The sequence below is a fragment of the Lepus europaeus genome, chromosome 6 (genome assembly GCF_033115175.1).
Source record: "Lepus europaeus isolate LE1 chromosome 6, mLepTim1.pri, whole genome shotgun sequence".
Lineage (NCBI taxonomy): Eukaryota > Metazoa > Chordata > Mammalia > Lagomorpha > Leporidae > Lepus > Lepus europaeus.
This window is the reverse complement of record NC_084832.1, coordinates 32989646-33007996: the sequence shown is the minus strand read 5'-3', so window position 1 is coordinate 33007996 and position 18351 is coordinate 32989646. Positions and strand designations below refer to the sequence as shown.

The 18351-nt window shown below is 40.8% G+C and overlaps 1 protein-coding gene across 17 annotated transcripts in view; it reads right to left on the bottom strand.

The window, feature by feature from the left end:
* Positions 1-8203, bottom strand: part of RBM26 (RNA binding motif protein 26) — an 84141-nt gene extending 75938 nt beyond the window's left edge. For 13 of the 17 annotated variants that reach the window (XM_062194043.1, XM_062194042.1, XM_062194044.1 and 10 more), the window contains exon 1: positions 8070-8202. In XM_062194043.1, the coding sequence (XP_062050027.1) occupies positions 8070-8140 (71 nt within the window). In that variant the 5' untranslated portion in view covers positions 8141-8202. Of the gene's footprint in view, positions 1-8069 lie in introns of all 17 variants that reach the window. The other 4 variants (XM_062194058.1, XM_062194056.1, XM_062194057.1 and 1 more) reach the window with 2 other exon arrangements.
* Positions 8204-18351: the final 10148 nt, after the last annotated feature.

The following is an 18351-nucleotide window of genomic DNA, read 5'->3' as shown; positions in this document are numbered from 1 at the left end:
AAAGGATTTTCCACAGAAATGAAGTAGTAAGGATGAAAATGTTTGGGAGGGTTTATCGTTACAAATTTCTCTTTCATTCTTTTCTCTAAGACAAATTGTAAGAAAGAAAAAAATTCCTAGAAGCTATTTAGCTCAAGCTTGAATTAGTCATTCTCATTATATATTCACACCAAACATGAGAATTTCCAATTTTTCCACTTTGCTCATAATACTATCCCTGGTTTTTGGTTTATACATATAAAATAATTCTACTTGAGAAGTCATATAAGCCAAAGTGCTAAAACATATAAAAAATGCTAAATGTATTTTAATGAGTTAACACTCAGATGGAAAAGCTACATAAGACTGCAGCAATGAAATGTAATGAGAATCAACTCATCAAAAGCTAGGGAGATGAAGAGAGTACTGAAAAATATTTTAGCCACTAATTAACTGCAGAATATCAACTCTTTCACCAACTAATTTATCGGATTAGGAACAGGCAGTTAGGCTAGCACTTAAAATATCCAAGACCCAAATTAGAGCACCCAGGTTTGATACCCCAGCTAAGCTCCTGACTTCAGTTCCCTGCAATGCAGACTCTGGGAGATACCAATGATAGTTCAAGTAATGAGGTTCTGCTATCTGCGCGGGAGATCCCAGATTAAGTGACTGGTTGCTAGCTTCAGCCTGAGCCTGACCCAGACCTGACTCTGTGGCATATCATGTATCTCTGAAATAAATTTAAGGCAAGGTAGGATGGACTTTATAGTTTTGCCTAAATAGCTACCTCTTCTGTCTACTTACATTATGAATTTGCAAACTAGAAATTTGCACTAAAAGCATTTAATATTCATGTGCATGTTTCACTCAAGACTCTGTCCTAGGTACTGTACAGAACAGGAAGAGAGATAAATCTTAAGAGTTGAAGTCTGCTTTCAAGTGCCCAAGACTTTAATAATGAAGTTAAAACAATTAACTTCTACTAAAGTAGAAGTTAAACCATTAACTACTACTAAAGACAATGATATGTAAATAAAATTCCTCATATAAAACAAACAAACCACTTCAGCCCCTGACAGCTAGTACACATTTAACTAGTAAATGTGTACAAGTGGCCAGGTGTCATAAACAATGCAAAGTAATGCTGGGAGAGGATAGTCATGATGGAAGGAGTCACTACTTCCAGCTGGACACAACACAGATTTCTGAAAAGTCGACCACATTTTGATTGCTCTATATAAAGGGTATCTAAAATGTCTTGTTTTGAATCCTGTCTCCATCTTTACTAGGCTATGACTGGAGTTCACTACTTAATCTTAAAACTTGACTTCTTTATCCTTAAAAATTGGGGCAAAAGAACTTAGTACACATTCACAGCAGTGCTGTGGTGCAGTGGGTTAACGCCCTGGCCTGAAGCGCCAGTATCCCATACGGGCGCCGGTTCTAGTCCCAGTTGCTCCTCTCCCAATACAGCTTTCTGCTATGGCCTGGGAAAGCAGTAGAGGATGGCCCAAGTCCTTGGGCCCCTACACCCATGTGGAAGACCTGGAAGAAGCTCCTGGCTCCTGGCTTCGGATCCGCACAGCTCTGGCCGCCGTGGCCATCTGGGGAGTGAACCAGCAGATGGAACACCTCTCTCTCTGTCTCTCTCTATAACTCTGTCTTTAAAAATAAATATATAGTAACACTCAATGAATGTTATCCACTATTTAAAGATGGGGAAGAAAGTATAAATATGGCAGAAAATCACAATAGCCAAGTTCAGCTTTGCTTAAATCAAGACTCATAAAAAACAGGAAGATAAAAAAGATATTTGAAGCAGATCATTAGTATTCTGAAATCTAAGCAAGAAAGTAGCCAACACAAAGTAATGTTGAAAGTGCTCACTAGTAATAGGATATAAAGAAGGGTAGATTGGGACCGATGCTGTGGCACAGCCTGCAGTGCCGGCATCCCATATGGGCACTGGTTTGAGTCCTGGCTGCTCCACTTCAGTTCTCTGCTATGGCCTGGGAAAGCAGTGGAAGATGGCCCAAGTCCTTGGGACCCTGCACCCATGTGGGAGACCCAGAGGAAGCTCCTGGCTCCTGATCGGCATAGCTCTGGCCATTGAGGTCATCTGGGGAGTGAACCAGTAGATGGAAGACCTCTCTCTCTCTCTCTCTCTCTCTCTCTCTCTGCCTCTGCTTCTCTGTAACTCTGCCTTTTGAATACATTTTTAAAAAATAGGTTAGGCATCCATGTCAGAAGGGGAAATGTGGAGAAAGGAACAGAGACAGGGAGATTTGCCAGGAAATAAACTCCAATAGTTTAGATAAGGAGTGTGAGTTCCTTACTAAGTAATATCAGTAAGATTAAAAGATAAAATCGGACTAAATGAAGGGGGAACAGGAGTAGAAGAAGAAAAGTCAAGAAATAAAATTTCAGTATTTTTCATGGCTACTGTCACTGAGTTTATCTTCCTCAAGGAATCAGAAATTAACTCACTATGCCAAAAGGAGCCAGTAGAGATGGACAAGGAAAAAGATCAAAGGCGGCAAACAGAATCAAAAGTTAAGGGGTAAAAAGATGACATTGCAAATCTATAAGAACACTCCTGATAAGACACAAAGAAAAATAAATTCTAGCATGGCAGTAACAAGCATGGGTGAGGCAGAAGATACAAAAACTCCAAAGAGGTTTCTGTCTTAAACTCTTTAAAACATCAATAACCACGACACTTTATTTAGAACTTAGACTATTCCTTAATGGTAGTTCCACTATGAAAATGTAACACTAAAAAAGCATATACAGCAACTGGAAAGAAAATACCAGGGCTCCACACTTAGTAGTAGTAAACTAAAAACGTTTTTGGTTCCAGAATCCAAAAACTCAAGTTTAGGGGCAGGCATTTGGCCTAATGGTTAAAATAACACCTGAGACACCCACATCCTACACAGGAGTATCCGTGTTTCTATCCTGATTCCAACTTCTTGCTAACATGCAACTTGGGAAGCAGAAAGTGATGGCTCAGGTAGTTGAGTCACTTGCCACACATGAGAGACATATGGATTGAGTTGTGGCTCCTGGCTTCAGCCTGGCCCATCCCTGTCTGTTGCAGGTATTTGGGAAATAAGCCAGCAAATGGAGAGAGTCAGTCAGTCAGTCAGTCTCTCTCTCTTCCTGCCTCTCAAAGAAGATAGCTTGAATTTAAATCATTATGGGAAAATATCTTTAACTTCATGCTTTAGTGCCTCAGTGTCATTATCTGCAAAATGGAGATTACAATGCTTACCTCACCAAATTTAAAAGTAATATGAAGGCCGGCGCCGTGGCTCAACAGGCTAATCCTCTGCCTTGCGGCGCCGGCATACCGGGTTCTAGTCCCGGTTGGGGCACCGGATTCTATCCTGGTTGCCCCTCTTCCAGGCCAGCTCTCTGCTATGGCCTGGGAGTGCAGTGGAGGATGGCCCAAGTGCTTGGGCCCTGCACCCCATGGGAGACCAGGAGAAGCACCTGGCTCCTGGCTTCGGATCAGCGCGATGCGCCGGCTGCGGCAGCCATTGGAGGGTGAACCAACGGCAAAAGGAAGACCTTTCTGTCTCTCTCTCACTATCCACTCTGTCAAAATAATAATAATAATAATAATAATATGAAACATTTAAACAAGAATGCACACAAATGTTACATGATAGTAACAAGAGTGGTGGTAACAAGAGTAACAGTATCAATACTAATGTAACATACTTCTGTTTAATCAACCAGTATTTGAGGAGGAGGGAAGAGCTAGGCTCTTAAAATATTCATCTTATTCAACTGCAGAAGAAAACAAAATTTTCCCTCTTATGTCAATAAAGAAAAGAGAGGTTCATTTGCCTAGATTGCTCAGCTAGTAAATGGCAGATCTGAGATTTGAACATTTATCTATGTGGAAACAAAGCCTGTTTTCTTTCAACTACACAATACTACCTCTACAGCACTACAGAGCAGAAGAAGCAAAAAATCAGTCATTCAGTTACTACTATGCTTATAAATGCTGAGCATGCCACTAGGTCTATATGCCTCTCCATTTTATTTTCTAAAAATTATGGAAATGGGTAGTTCTTTAGGTGTCCTTTCAGATTTTAAAAAAGTCCATGACTTTATTAAATTACATTTAGCTACGTGTAAACATATTTTAAAATATAGAAAAACACACCTGCTAAAAAGAAAAACAAAAAAAAAACAGATTATCTTTAAAAAAAAAAAAAAAAAAGCTTAAATATTTTCCAGGTCTTCATACTATCAAAAAGAAATGAATGCCAGAGAAAAGACTAACATCTACTGTTATATTATTATTAGCAAATAAGGTTCGGCAAATGGTCAAGGTGAGAAAACATCAATCTTAAGTATCTCAAATGACAAGTATAATATTTACATTCTTGATAATGCATTATAAAGTCAAAACCCTGTAGAGAACACAAAATCAAATAAAATATAGACTTACAGAATTTTATTTTGTGCTGAAAATAGAACCAGGCTTTAAAAAAAAAAAAAAAAAAAAAAAACTTGGAAAACTCATCTGCCTTAAAGTCTTGCACTGATTTCCCCTTATAGCATCCAAGATCCTTAATGGGACTCAACAAGTCCTGTGTGATCCTCTCTATCCACTGCTATTCTTAACCTTGCTCATTTTTTTCAGTATCTTTCAATTCCTCCAGCAAATCTTTTTTTCTTTGATTTTTAGGACCTTCACACAATCTGTTCCCTAAAACCTAAAATCCTTTCACAGGTTTCTGTTCCCATCCTTTTGCCCCAACAAACTGCTCTTCATCTTCCCAAGCTGTGATAAAATGGGAAGTCTTTCCTGGCCTTCTTCATGATACTCATGAGTCTTGTAATTACTTGCTCAACAGCTGTACTCCCTGCTAAACGGTAACCAATAACACTATGCAGCACATTTCTTGGCACAGAGTAGGTAAAGTACTCAACAGTTTTCTGAATTAACCCATTCAAAATTCAGGTTAAGTTAAAAACCTTAGCAGTAAAAAGTTCTACTTAAGTTTCAAGTTATAGCTTATCATTGGTCCCTCATATACTCCTTCTCTGGCAATTTCAATGTTAAAGTATAACCACACCAAAAAAAAAAAAGACCTTTTTAGACAGCAAAGAGAGCTCAAAATTTCACAAAACCAAGGTTAGAAACCATTAGCCTTATTTGGGATTAGCTTTTATAAGTCATCACTAAAAGGAACCTATCTGAAATGCAATTTAATGGACAGGAACTTGGATAAGGGCTCATTTTATCACAGCAAAGTACTTTAGAAAAGGATCATAAAATCACCCTACACTGAGTTCAACAAATAATACGAAGAAAAAAACACTCTTAGTGTAGTGTTAATTTTATGAGTATAGAGTAAACTGAAAATAGATCTTTGTAAAAATTAAGAGTGGGAATAGGAGAGGGAGGGAGAAGGGTGGCAGTGTGGGCAGGAGGGAGGGTAGGACGGGAAGTATCACTATGTTCCTAAATCTGTATATATGAAACACGCAAAACTTGAATACCTTAAATAAAATTTTTTTTAAAAATAGATTGTATCTTGAACAACAAAAAAGGATCAACAAGCATAAGCAGTGCCTTTTTTATGACAACATAAATGATTGCAGCACTACAGTCATGTAGGCTCTGACACATGAATTATGTTTCATAAAACTCAGGAAAAATTACACACATGTACACTATTAATGGCTTTCTCTTTTAGGTTAGTGAAAAAGAAGAAATGTAATAAAGCTGATTTGAAACTGAAAGCTTAAAGTTTTAAATTTGAAAACCAAATGCTTAGAAAATTTGGGAAAAAAGGCTATTTCAACAAGAAGTTTCCAAAATTTTCTGGCCACCTAACACTTATTGAATGCTAATTACACAGAAAGCACTATTCTAAAATTTTCTTTACATTTCATTTTATCCTTCATTTAACAGAATAGGACATGGAGGCAGTTACTTACCCAATACTGCACAGCTGGTAAATGGCAGCTGCAGCATTCAAAGCCAGCCACTAGGCCCCAGAGTTCTCCCTGTCAACCCCTATTCAAGGCTACACACTTTAGCGAGCCTACCGAAATGGGTTTCTATCTGTACCACTCCTGCCAATGAAACTATTTTGTTAAGATCACCCATGGTGTTCACCCTGTCAAAACTAAGGGTCACTTATCTGCCTCCATTCTGCAGCATCCCATCAAATTAACTCCCCTCTTACTTAAGACATTCATTCATTTGGCCCTTTCTTGAATGGGGAAAGTTTCCTCCTACGTTAGTCCTGGGCCCTCTTCTCTTCCCTATCTACACACTCTTCCTGAGATATCTTCCACAAGCACATGGCTTTAAATACTAGTACTATCTACATGACTCCAAGTTTCTCTAGTCCTGGTCTAAATTCTAGATTCAGATACCCAACTACCTGAAGCCTTATTTAGATGTATTAACAATCTCAAACTTATTGATCAAAACCAACCACCACTCCTCTCCACTCTGAACTTGTTCTCTCTCAGCCTTCCCTACCATCACCCATTCAGTTCCTCAGTCCTAACTTCTTAGGCATCATCTTTGATTTTCCCTTTCCCTCATTTCCCAAAACCAATTACCAATTCTATCAAATCAACTTAGGAAATATATTTGGTTCTCCTCTTTCTCCAGTGCCAACTATCCACAACCTTCCCTGCAACACCCTACAGAAAAACCTCCTTGCTTCCTTTCTTGCCCACAAAGCAGGCAGGGTGAAAACAAAACCACATCAGTCCTTACTGCTTTAAATCACTTAATGATTTCTCATTACACTTTAAACCAAAACCTCACTCTTGACTTAGGCCTAAAAGAGCCTATATGACTTCCATCTCCACCACCACCACCTTCTTCAACTTCATATCTTCCAAATTTTCTCATCAGAAAAGCTCCTTGCAGCCACACTGCCAATTTTTTCTCTTCCTGAAACTCACAACCATTTCTGCTACAGGGCCTTTTTGCATTTGCCTTCCTTCGGCAAAGAAGGTTCTTTCCTCCAGTCTTTCATCTAGATGGTTCTTTCACCTCCTTAGGTGCTACCCAAACGCCTTCTACTAAGAAGTAGAATGTGAAGTGAAGTTCAATCTAATCACCCTTTTTATATGACCCTCTAGTTCTACAAAGATCTTAACTCTATACCTAAAATGATCTTATTTGCCTATTATGTCCTGTCTATGCTGAAATTTAAAACCTCCAACCTCAAATCCTCCCACAGTACACACTAGGTGATTAATATATTGTATTAGTAATATTAGAACATTGAATTTTGGTTCTTTATTGTAAACTAACCAAATCTAATACAGCATTTGGTCCAAGATATATTTTGCACTAATAAATCCTTAAACCAGTTCTTAAATTTTCTAATCTAAAGATATTTCAGAGCTCAACTCCCTCTTCCTCCCCATCCCTGCCCCAGTTCCTCCATAGCCTCCACTTAAAACTGCTAAATACCCCATATGGACGGAGATTAAATGTTCTTCCTCCTTTCCAAGCGATTGAACGTGTAGGCGGGAAAGGGGATTTTTACTGGGCACCTTAGCACCTGTTACATCTTCAGTCAGTTAAGAGAGGTGCAGACGAGCCAGATGGCACATGGGAGACGTGGCCTTTATTTCAGGGACTGTATTTATGTGAAACGTGAGCGATTAAAACCAGGTCTTAATCCGTACTAAAAGGCAGTCAATTCATTTAATGAAACAAGGTAAAATAGCCTGTAGGAAGGAGATTATCCTCGAATTCACTAAAATAATCTGATTTTGAGGCCCACAGAAAATACAGGTGTGTGTTGGGGGGGGGGGGGTCAGACTACATATAACGGAGAAACATTAGCAGGAGGAATGGACGGGTTCGAGGCCCAGCTCCGAGATAAAATACAGTTCAGCTCGGACTCCCAGGGGTATCTTGGACCTGGGAAGCGAAGGTGAAGGGGGAGGAGAAAACACAAGGGCCCTGGGACCTCGCTTCCCCGCTTCGGCCTCCACCACAGGCACCTGGGGAAAACTGCACAGATCCGTGTGTCCGCCAGTCTCCCACGGCCATCCCTGCAAGAAGCTTTCCCCCGGATACTCACATGGGCTCGAGAGTCTTGCTGAGCCAGGACTTGAGTGCCTCGAAGTTTTCAATGATCATTTTAGAAACCATCCACAGCGGCCCCGAGGCCGGTCACACTCCTCCGCCCGCCCAGGTCGCGGCCGCTACAGCCGCCGCTGCCCCCGCCCCCTCCTCCGCGCGCCGCTCGCGTGGGCCGCGGTGGGAGGCGCCGGTGGCAGGTTCCCGCGAGTCCCGACCAGCGAGCAGCTCCGTGGGGACCGCCGCAGGCCACGAGTCCAAGGGGCGCCAGGAGCTTTTCCCCTCCCCGGACCCCGGCCCGGGCTGAGGCAGCAACGGTTTGCCCCGGCCCTCCCCCTTCTCCGCTCCCCAGCGAGCCTTGCCGGAGCGGGAGCGCGACACGCGCTTAGACCCGGCCTTTCTCTCAGCTTCGGGACTAGGTGCTTGTTGGCAACGCAGAAGAGGCAAAAGTTGGGGGGGGGAAGGCGGAGACGAAGGACAGCTCAATGGGAACGATTCGGGGGGTCTTCCCGGCTCCCAGCACCCCCAAGAAGATGGCTGCCGATAAATCTCGCGAGAATTAATGAAGTCTCGCGGTGACTCCCAGAGCCTGCTGGGAAGAGACGTAAGATCGGCGGGGAGAGCCCTGAGCGAGTGCGAAGGTTGGGTTTTTGCGTATTTGCGTAACTTGAGGCCTTTGTGCTTTTTCACGGTTGAGTCCCCTTAATGAGTAAAAGTTCTCTTTTTTAACAAAAGGGCAAAGGCCGCAGCCTCTCCTCTAAGACGGTCGTGGTGAGTGAGCATGAAGCTACCTTGAGAGGCAGAGCGCCATGAGAGCGTCTCCATCAGCCGGCCGGCCGCGGTTCTAGGCGTCCTGCGCGGCGCCCCGTTAGTACCACGCTCTGTGTATGCACAAGATGGGTGAATACAGGCTGGTCTGATTAAGCCACTGAGGCCTCCAGAGCATTTCTGTAGTGTCCCAAGTAACTTGACCTGTTGGCAGAGCCCTAAAGACCTAGGGATGCCCCAAGAGAGAGGTGAGAAAACTTTGCCAGCTCTGTTTCCAACCACCTTTTCCCCAGCTACAGGTGAGAAAGTTTTGTCTTTTTATTTCTCTTCAGTTAGAGCAGATTAAGCCCTATCAGAATAGTATCAAAAAGAGAGCCTTTGTACCAGCATCCCAAGTAAATTTCCCTTCTGGGTGGTCAAATAACTTTTGATGCTGCCTGAATTCCATGTATTATTCTCTATCATTAAGTGCTGAGTGGATTTTTATTAAAAGATCTGGGATCTGTGAATTAAAATGGAAAAATGAAAATAATTCACAATCCAAAGACAATAAGTAGACCAATAGAAGCTCATTATGGGAGTCAACAGTGGTAGACTAAATTATCCTTATGAACTCTGTGTTTGTAATTTACCAGAGTTAAGTGTCCTTGGGCACTAAGTGGAAAGATTATCAAGTACAAAGCTAGACGTTTGTTTGGAAAAATAGTATGTAGAGTGGGATGCAAATTAGAATCCAGCGACTGAATAACTAGGGTGTTGATTAAAGTGATTTAGTTAAGTGAAATAAGCTAGACACAATAGGACAAATATGATTTCACGCATATGAGATGTCTTGAGTAGCCAGATTACAGACAGGAAGTCAAATGGTGGTTACCAGGAGTGGCCAGTAGAGAAGGGAGCATGGAGAATGGGAAAAGAAAGTTACTTTTCAGTGGATACAGAGTTTCAGTTTGGAATGATGACAGAGTTCTGGAGATGGGTGATGTTCAGGATTATGTGGACATACTTATCACTGCTGAGACACTTAAAAATCATTGAAATAATTGCTTATTGGCCTTTTGGGTAAGATCAAGTCTAAAAATCATTGAAATAGTAAATCTTCTGTTTCTTTTACAATAAAAATTTATAAATTCGATGTTACTAAAGCGTAAAATCATAATTTTTTAGTCTTTATGTTGTACAACCTTGCCACAGGCTAACTGCACTAATACTTTCCACCTTATCACCAACTATTCCACAACTCTGGCCCTCTGCTCCAGTCTTCCAAACCTTCTGTCAAACACTGTATATTTCAGCTGCTCTCCACATTTCCCACAGAGAATAACTGCACTTCTTTTCCCACTGGCTCAGCCTCTTCCCCTTCAGTTTAAGGTCTTCTGTTCTCCCTAAACAATGGCAGTTGCCTTGAAATCTCTCTTTTAGGCTGCACTCCTCAGTGCCTCTTCTGTTGCCTTCATCATTGCCTCCAACAGCAAATAATCCTAAAGTTTAATCATGTCACTTCCTTGCTTAAAATCTTTGTCAACTTCTGCTTTGTCTTCAGAATGAAATTTTTTACATCTTCTAAAAGGCCATTTTATAAGTCAAACCTCTTAATGTTTGCCTGAAAACTCCTTTTAATACCTTTCAGTCGGCTTCAACCATCCTAAACTATTTCGAATTCCTGAAAAGACAGGTGTTCTCCCATTGAACTGAGTGGATTCCTCCTTATCTACCAAGATTCGGTGCATACAACATAACCTTTGGAAATCCATCCCTGACTCTCGCTGTAAAGCAAGAAACCTCTGAGGTTTCCTTACATCAGCCTCTCCTTCAAGCCAACAAACAACAAGAGGATTTTAAAAAGAAAACAAAAAACAAAAAAACTCTGTACAACCCTCACCTTTTCCTTCCCCCTTTTATTCTCTAATTGGAGTAGAAGAATGAATAATCTTTTAAAGATCCGCTTCTGCATGCTATTCTTGGTAACAGTAACCTTGAGACAAACTGTTACAAAGGTAATCATGTAACTTAAATTAGGTCTTTTAAAATCCATGCCATTATTAGAAGCCGGAAACTGAGCACAAGAAAACAACCAATAATGTTAGAATAACAAACATTAGTCACAGTTAAATGCCCTCAAGAAACACTCCAAAGTTTTAAACCTTCATTCTCCAATAACTAACCACTAGCAATATGTGACAATTGAGCACTTACATTGTGACTAGTCAAAATCGTGATATGCATTAAAGTATAAAATATCCATCAAATTTCAAAGACTTAGTAAGAATCTCAACCAAAAAAGTAAAATAGCTCAGTATTTTTTATATTCGTTGTACATTTAAATATTTTAGAAAATTAGGCCAAATAATACAATTAATTTCACCTTTTATTTGTTTTATGTTTTACTTTTTTAAAATGTGGCCACTAGCCAACTTAAACTTGCCTTCAATTACATGTAGATTACATTATATTTTCATTGCTGCTTTTCTAGAATGTGAAATAAAGAGTCCAGTGTACTAATAATGCAACTAGGCCAGCGCTACAGCTCAACAGGCTAATCCTCTGCCTGCGGCGCTGGCACACGGGGTTCTAGTCCCGGTCAGGGCACTGGATTCTGTCCTGGTTGCCCCTCTTCCAGGCCAGCTCTCTGCTATGGCCCGGGAAGGCAGTGGAGGATGGCCCAAGTACTTGGGCCCTGCACCCCATGGGAGACCAGGAGAAGCACCTGGCTCCTGGCTTCGGATCAGCGCAGTGCGCCAGCCTCAGCACACTGGTTGCGGCGGCCTTTGGAGGGTGAACCAACGGCAAAAAGGAAGACCTTTCTGTCTCTCTCTCTCACTGTCCACTCTGCCTGTCAAAAATAATAATAATAATAATAATAATAATAATACAACAACTCCTAGTCCTTCTATTTTATACTGCTTTGGTGTGTTTTGAAAACTCTCTAGTAAGATACTACTGGAAACACCATTGGTGTTTATTCAGTTTGAGAAGTTCTGGTGTATTATTTAAGGAGGAAAGAATACTTACAGAGCACCCTGCCAACGTGAGGGCAGAATAGGAGCCACCATATTCCCTTTTATGAATTATTAAGAGTGAATACCTACCAGCAGATAAATTATGGGATTATTATAAGTAAGAATGAATAGTCACAAGCAGATAAACTATTTCATGGAGATAACACTCACTAGCAGTATGGGACCTCATAGCTTCCCTGATCTCTCACTCCAGAGGATATTGAGAGGTATATACCTACTCTAATTCAAGAAGGAAGAAGTTGCCACAGCTACTTGACTTTAGGAAAAGAATCTTGTATTTAGATTTGTGAGGAAAATGTATGGAGCTATGAGAGAGGAATGGTGTAACAGAAATGCAATGGGGAGTTATAGAAGAGGGAAAGACAGTAAGAATATCCTAGTGGTCTACCTTAGATGTTCAAGTTTAGACTGGGATGTTCGTGGTGTCAGTCTTTTTAAAATGGTCAATATCTTGTATCTATCATTGATTTGAAAAAAATAATTTTTTAGTTCTTTATCAGCCACAGATCTGCTTTCAACTGTCATTCTATTTCTGACTTCTCTATAGAGGCAGGTATTGTTTATACTGTCTTTGCTTCCTCCTTTCCACCACTCCAGTTCAATGTGAACTAGATTTTATCTCCAGCTTTTTTACCAAAACACTTCTTGCCAAGGTTGTCAGTGACATCTTGTTACTGATGTTGACTAAATCTGTTGTCCATATTCAGTCCTACATTGTTTTATGCCTTGTTCACATCTTCATCTCTTTTCCCCACAGTTTTGCTTGTTTCACACTCATTGTTTTCCCCCTTATTTCTGTGGGCATGCTACTGTTTTTTTTCCTTTCAACCATATTTCTTATCAATTAAATCTGCCTTGTAATTCCATTGTTCATCCTTTTCTCAGTCTGAATGGTACCTGTGGGCCATCATCATCCTTCTTCAATTCTGTCTAAGCATTAATCTCTATTTAGTCTTTCTCCCAAACACCCCTGGAATCTACTCATTGTCATTCAATCCAGACTATACACTGCAGCTGAAGAAATCCATTAAAGCCCCCTGTAATCATACCAATGTCTATTTAAAATCCTGCATGGGGGTACACATGGTGGTGCAGTGGGTTAAACCACCACTTGGGATACCTGCATCTCATATTGTACCTAGTCCCAGTTATTCCACTTCCAGTCTAACTTCCTGCCAGTGTGTATCCTGGGTTGCAGCAGATGGTGGCTCAACCGCTTGTACTCTCATCACCCAGATGGGAGACCAGATTAAATTTCTTCTGGCTTCAGCCTCACTCAGCCCCAGGAGAGTTAGTGAGTGGATAGAAGATATCTCTCTGTCTCTGTCCCTCGTTCTGCCTTTCAAATAAGTAAATATAATATTAAATATTAAATAAATGCTTCCTTACCTCCATGCTTCCAAGCTGAAATACAAATTGATTAATAATAGTACCTAATTGAAATTAAGTATGTTTTATGGCATTAAACATTGTGCTAAGTGCTTTTCATTTATTGTGTGATATTTACAGTTTAGCATTCCTGTTTCACAGCCAAGGAAAATAAATCCTTCGGTTGCCCAGGCATATACAGTGTATGTAGCAGGTATTGAACTCAGGTCAGTAAACGTCAAAAGACTGCCTCTTTAATCTCATACTTTGCTGGGTCATTAGCTGACCTCTGCAGACTCTCCAGCTTTATCTGTCAGTGTTCACCTATCACTGTTTGCTACCAGTCCCAAGAATCTGCAGTTCCCCAAACAAACAGTACTGTGTTATGTAATAGACAAACTGACATATGCTGAAGAAACCATTAAACAGGAACATGAATGTATTTTTAGAGAATTCTGTATTTTTTATAAAGTATCAAACTAAATATAATGAGGAAAATTAAAATCAAACATTATTTTATGTGTATTGTAGTTAGCACAATTTTTTATTTTAATTTCAAATGGAGCATAGGGCCTGTAAAATCGATACTCTATTCCTATAAGTGGGCCATGTTATCTCTTGCATTCTGTTCTTTTCATAAGGTGCTCCTGTTTAGCCTTTTATCATACCCAACTCAATTCACCTAATTCCTAATGATCCCTCAGGACTGATACTAGAAATCACTATCTTCAAGAAGTCTTCCCTGACTTGGCTAAGAATTCAGATTGTTTATCTTTATTATATCACACTATATTGTTAATGCTTGTTTATCTACCACATTGGGAGATTGCTTAAGCAGAAGATGACGTCCCAAGTGTTTGGGTCCCTGCCACCCTTGTGAGAGACCCAGATGAAGCTCCTGGCTCCTGGCTCCTGGCTTTGGCCTGGCCTAGCCCTGGCCATTATGGCCATCTGGAGAGTGAACAAGTCGATGGAAGATTTCTCTCTCCCTATTTCTCTGTAACACTGACTTTCAAATGAATAAACAAAATCTTTTTTTTTTAACTTTTATTTAATGCATATAAATTTCTAAAGTACAGCTTATGGATTACAATGGCTTCCCCCCTCATAACTTCCCTCCCACCCACAACCCTCCCCTCTCCTGTCCCCTCTCCCCTTCCATTCACATCAAAATTCATTTTCAATGCTCTTTATATACAGAAGATCAGTTTAGTTTATATTAAGTAAAGATTTCAACAGTTTGCACCCACACAGAAACAAAAAGTGAAAAATACTGTTTGAGTACTAGTTATAGCATTAAATCACAATGTACAACACATTAAGGACAGAGATCTTACATGAGGAGTAAGTGCACAGTGACTCCTGTTGTTGACTTAACAAATTGACACTCTTGTTTATGGCATCAGTAATCACCCTAGGGTCTTGTCATGAGTTGCCAAGGCTATGGAAGCCTTTTGAGTTCACCAACTCTGATCATATTTAGACAAGGTCATAGTCAAAGTGGAAGTTCTCTCTTCACTTCAGAGAAAGGTACCTCCTTCTTTGATGACCTGTTCTTTCCACTGGGATCTCACTCGCAGACATCTTTCATTTAGGTCATTTTTTTTTTTTTGCCAGAGTGTGTTGGCTTTCCATGCCTGAAATACTCTCATGGGCTCTTCAGCCAGATCTGAATGCCTTAAGGGCTGATTCTGAGGCCAGAGTGCTAGAATAAGCAAAATCTTTAAAAAAGAAAAGATAGATTAGATTCCTTGAAGTCAAAAGTTTATTCTATACACAGTTCTATTCCCACAATCTAACACATAAAACATTTGTTAAATAGACATAATCTCTTTCTGCATTGTGTTCACCTTGCTTATTAATTGACACGTGTGTTTCATGAATTGAAACAGTCCATAGAGAGAATATTTCTTTAAGATGGAATTTCTTTGATATTTGTCTTTCAAAGAGAAGAAATAGAATAAGCTGGCTTTAAGAAAGAACTAGAGAGGTTTTGTTTTTCATCTTATATTTTAAGGAGCTGGAAAGGTAGAGGAGATTAACAGTGCTCTCTCCTCATATTTTTTTTTTTTATTTTTTTAACAGGCAGAGTGGATAGTGAGAGAGAGAAACAGAGAGGAAGGTCTTCCTTTTTGCCATTGGTTCACCCTCCGATGGCCGCTGCGGCCAGCGCATCTCACTGATCCGAAGCCAGGAGCCAGGTGCTTCTCCTGGTCTCCCATGGGGTGCAGGGCCCAAGCACTTGGACCATCCTCCACTGCCTTCCCGGGCCATAGCAGAGAGCTGGCCTGGAAGAGGGGCAACCGGGATAGAGTCCAGCGCCCCAACTGGGACTAGAGCCCGGTGTGCCGGCGCCGCAAGGTGGAGGATTAGCCTGTTAAGCCACGGCGCCAGCCATCTCCTCATATTTTCTAAGCACCTAGTAAATTGCTATTGTAATAGCCTCACAATTTGTTCCTACTTCCTGTATCTGTACCTTTGAGCAGTTTCCTCCCATGCTGATTGTGTACTTGGCCATATGGTTTGCTTTAGCTAATGAGATTAAATACAAAAAGATAAAAATAAATATCATGCAAGTAACATCTTGAAAATTGCTTGTACATTGTGGCTTGCCCTCTCGGAATGCACTGGAACCCTGAAAACTCTGAAACTATCATGTGAAAAACTCCCAACAGTAGCCTGCTAGCCACCAGATACGTGAATGAGACCATATTAAACCACTCACTTGCCCAGCCAATCCAAAGTACTTCCCGGCAGCTCACAGAACGTTAAATAATAAGGATTTATAAGCTACAAAGTTTGGGAGAGTTGGTTATATAGTGAACACTAACAGATACAAAGCTCCACAAACACAAAGACCTATGGTGGTGACCAGCATGGTGGCAGCCGGTTAAACCACGGTAGCATTGGCATCCCAAATGAGAATTGGTTCAAGTCCTGACTGTTCCACTTTTGATCCAGTCCCCTGCTAATGCATGTGAAACACAGCAGAAGGTGGTCTGAGTACTTGGGACTCTACCACCCCTGTTGGAGACCCTGAAGCAGTTCCAGGCTCCTGGCTTTGACTTGGTCCAGGCCTCAGGTCATTTGGGAAATGAACCAGTGGATGGAAGATCTACCTCTCTCTCTCTCTGTAACTCTGATTTTCAAACAAATAAATCTTAAGGCTTGTGGTCTCTATCAACATATATATTCCTTGTGACACAGTCTTAATTTTTACTCTATGAATTCAACCATTCATATTTGGATTACTTATTTTGAAATAGTATTTTTTGCGAAATTAAGTAATTTAACATCAAGAGAAATACTGAAAAACCTTCAGGTCAACAGGATCCAACAAACCTCTAGGAATTGTAGTAGTCAACATTTGTTCCTTGATGGACCATTGCCATACATTGCTCCTAGTTTTGAATGACTCAGTAATAATCATCCTGGGTACCTCTGTTCAAGATAAAAATTGGGACTGGCACAGTGGCGTAGTAGGTTAGCTTCCATCTGCAACATCACCATCCCATAATGGCACCAGTTTGTTTCCTGACTGCTCCACTTCCAATCCAGCTACCTGGTAATGGCCTGAGAAAGCATAAGAAGATGGCCCAAGTGTTTGGGCCCCTGCACCCATTTGGGATAACCAGAAGAAGCTCCTGGCTTATGGCTTCAGATTGGCCAGCTCTGGCCATTGCAGCCATTTGGGAAGTGAACCAGCAGATGGAAGATCTGTCTCTTCCTCTTTCTGTCTAATTCTTTCTCAAATAAATAAATAAATCTTTTTTTAAAAAAATAAAAAATTATCAGATATAATCTAACTGACATGATTTGAGTTATCTACTACTTGTGTCTTTGATCGAAGAAGAAGGATATATTAGGAATATAAGCTGGAGGATCAATGGGCATACTAAACATTGTGACTATAATACAAGCAATACCTTAACAGGAATCAAATTGTTATGCTTTGTCTTCAAAAAATTATGTTTTTTACATGTAATTTTCCAGAAGATACATACTAAGTTAGTCTGTGTTATGCCGTCACAAAACACACCAAACACCAGAGTAAGGGAAAAGATTTATTGGGGGAAATTCAGCAGACCAGAGGGAAGGGGCGAAGAGGGAAAAAGGGAGAGAAAGAGAGTATGAGAGAGAGAGAGGAGAGGAGCTAGCGAGGAGAGAAGAGAGAGTGAGCAGGAGAGTGCAGAGAGCAGGAGAGAAGAGCCAAGAGAGCCACGTGTCCCGGAGCAGGCCCTTTTAAAACTTTGCAGGGGGAAAAAAAAAAAAAAAAAAAAAAACTTTGCCGGAGGGCAAGCAGGGAAGCAGGAGCAGTGAATCCCATTAGGATGGGGGTAGAGCTTGGCACTGGTGGTTGGGCCATGTGGCTACCTGGCTTCCAGCAATGGCAGTGGGGGCTAGAGCCTACAATGGTGTCAGGGTGTAGATTGCGCCATAGATAAAATTGTGCCATTTTCCTAACAGTCTGGGAGTTGTATGTTCAAAAGGCAAATTCAAATCTTGTAGATGAAACACAAAAGCAACTAAATGAAATTAGTGCAAATTAGCATTTTGTAAATCCTAGAGGTAGAGGCAGGCATTGTGGCATAGCAGGTAAAGCCTGTGACACTGGCATCCCATATGGGGGCTGGTTCATGTCCCAGTTGCTCCACTTCCAACCCAGCTCCCTGCTAATGGCCTGAGAAAACAGTAGATGATCCAAGTATTTGGGCACCTGCCACCCACATAGAAAGCTCCTGTTGACCTGGCCCAGTCCTGGCTGCTTCGGCTATCTGAGGAGTAAGCCAGTGGATGGAAGTTTCTCACTCTCTTTTTCCCCTCCCTCTGTCTTTAACTCTTTCAAACAAATAAGTGAATCATAAAAAGAAAGACAGGGAAAGAAAGAAGCAATAATGATCTTGTGATGTCTTAGGACTTTTCCTTCAAATCCAGATGCTTGAGATTCACATCGTGTTGTTTCTCCTAGTTTCCCTACCCCCTTCAAGTCTCTACTAACCTCTTCCTCTTGTAAATTCTTGACATTTAACTGATCTCCCACTTACAATTGTATGAATTTATTTTTGCCAAATAAATTTTGATCTGTTTCAGGATACAAATTATGTTTTGTATTTCTTCATATCCTTG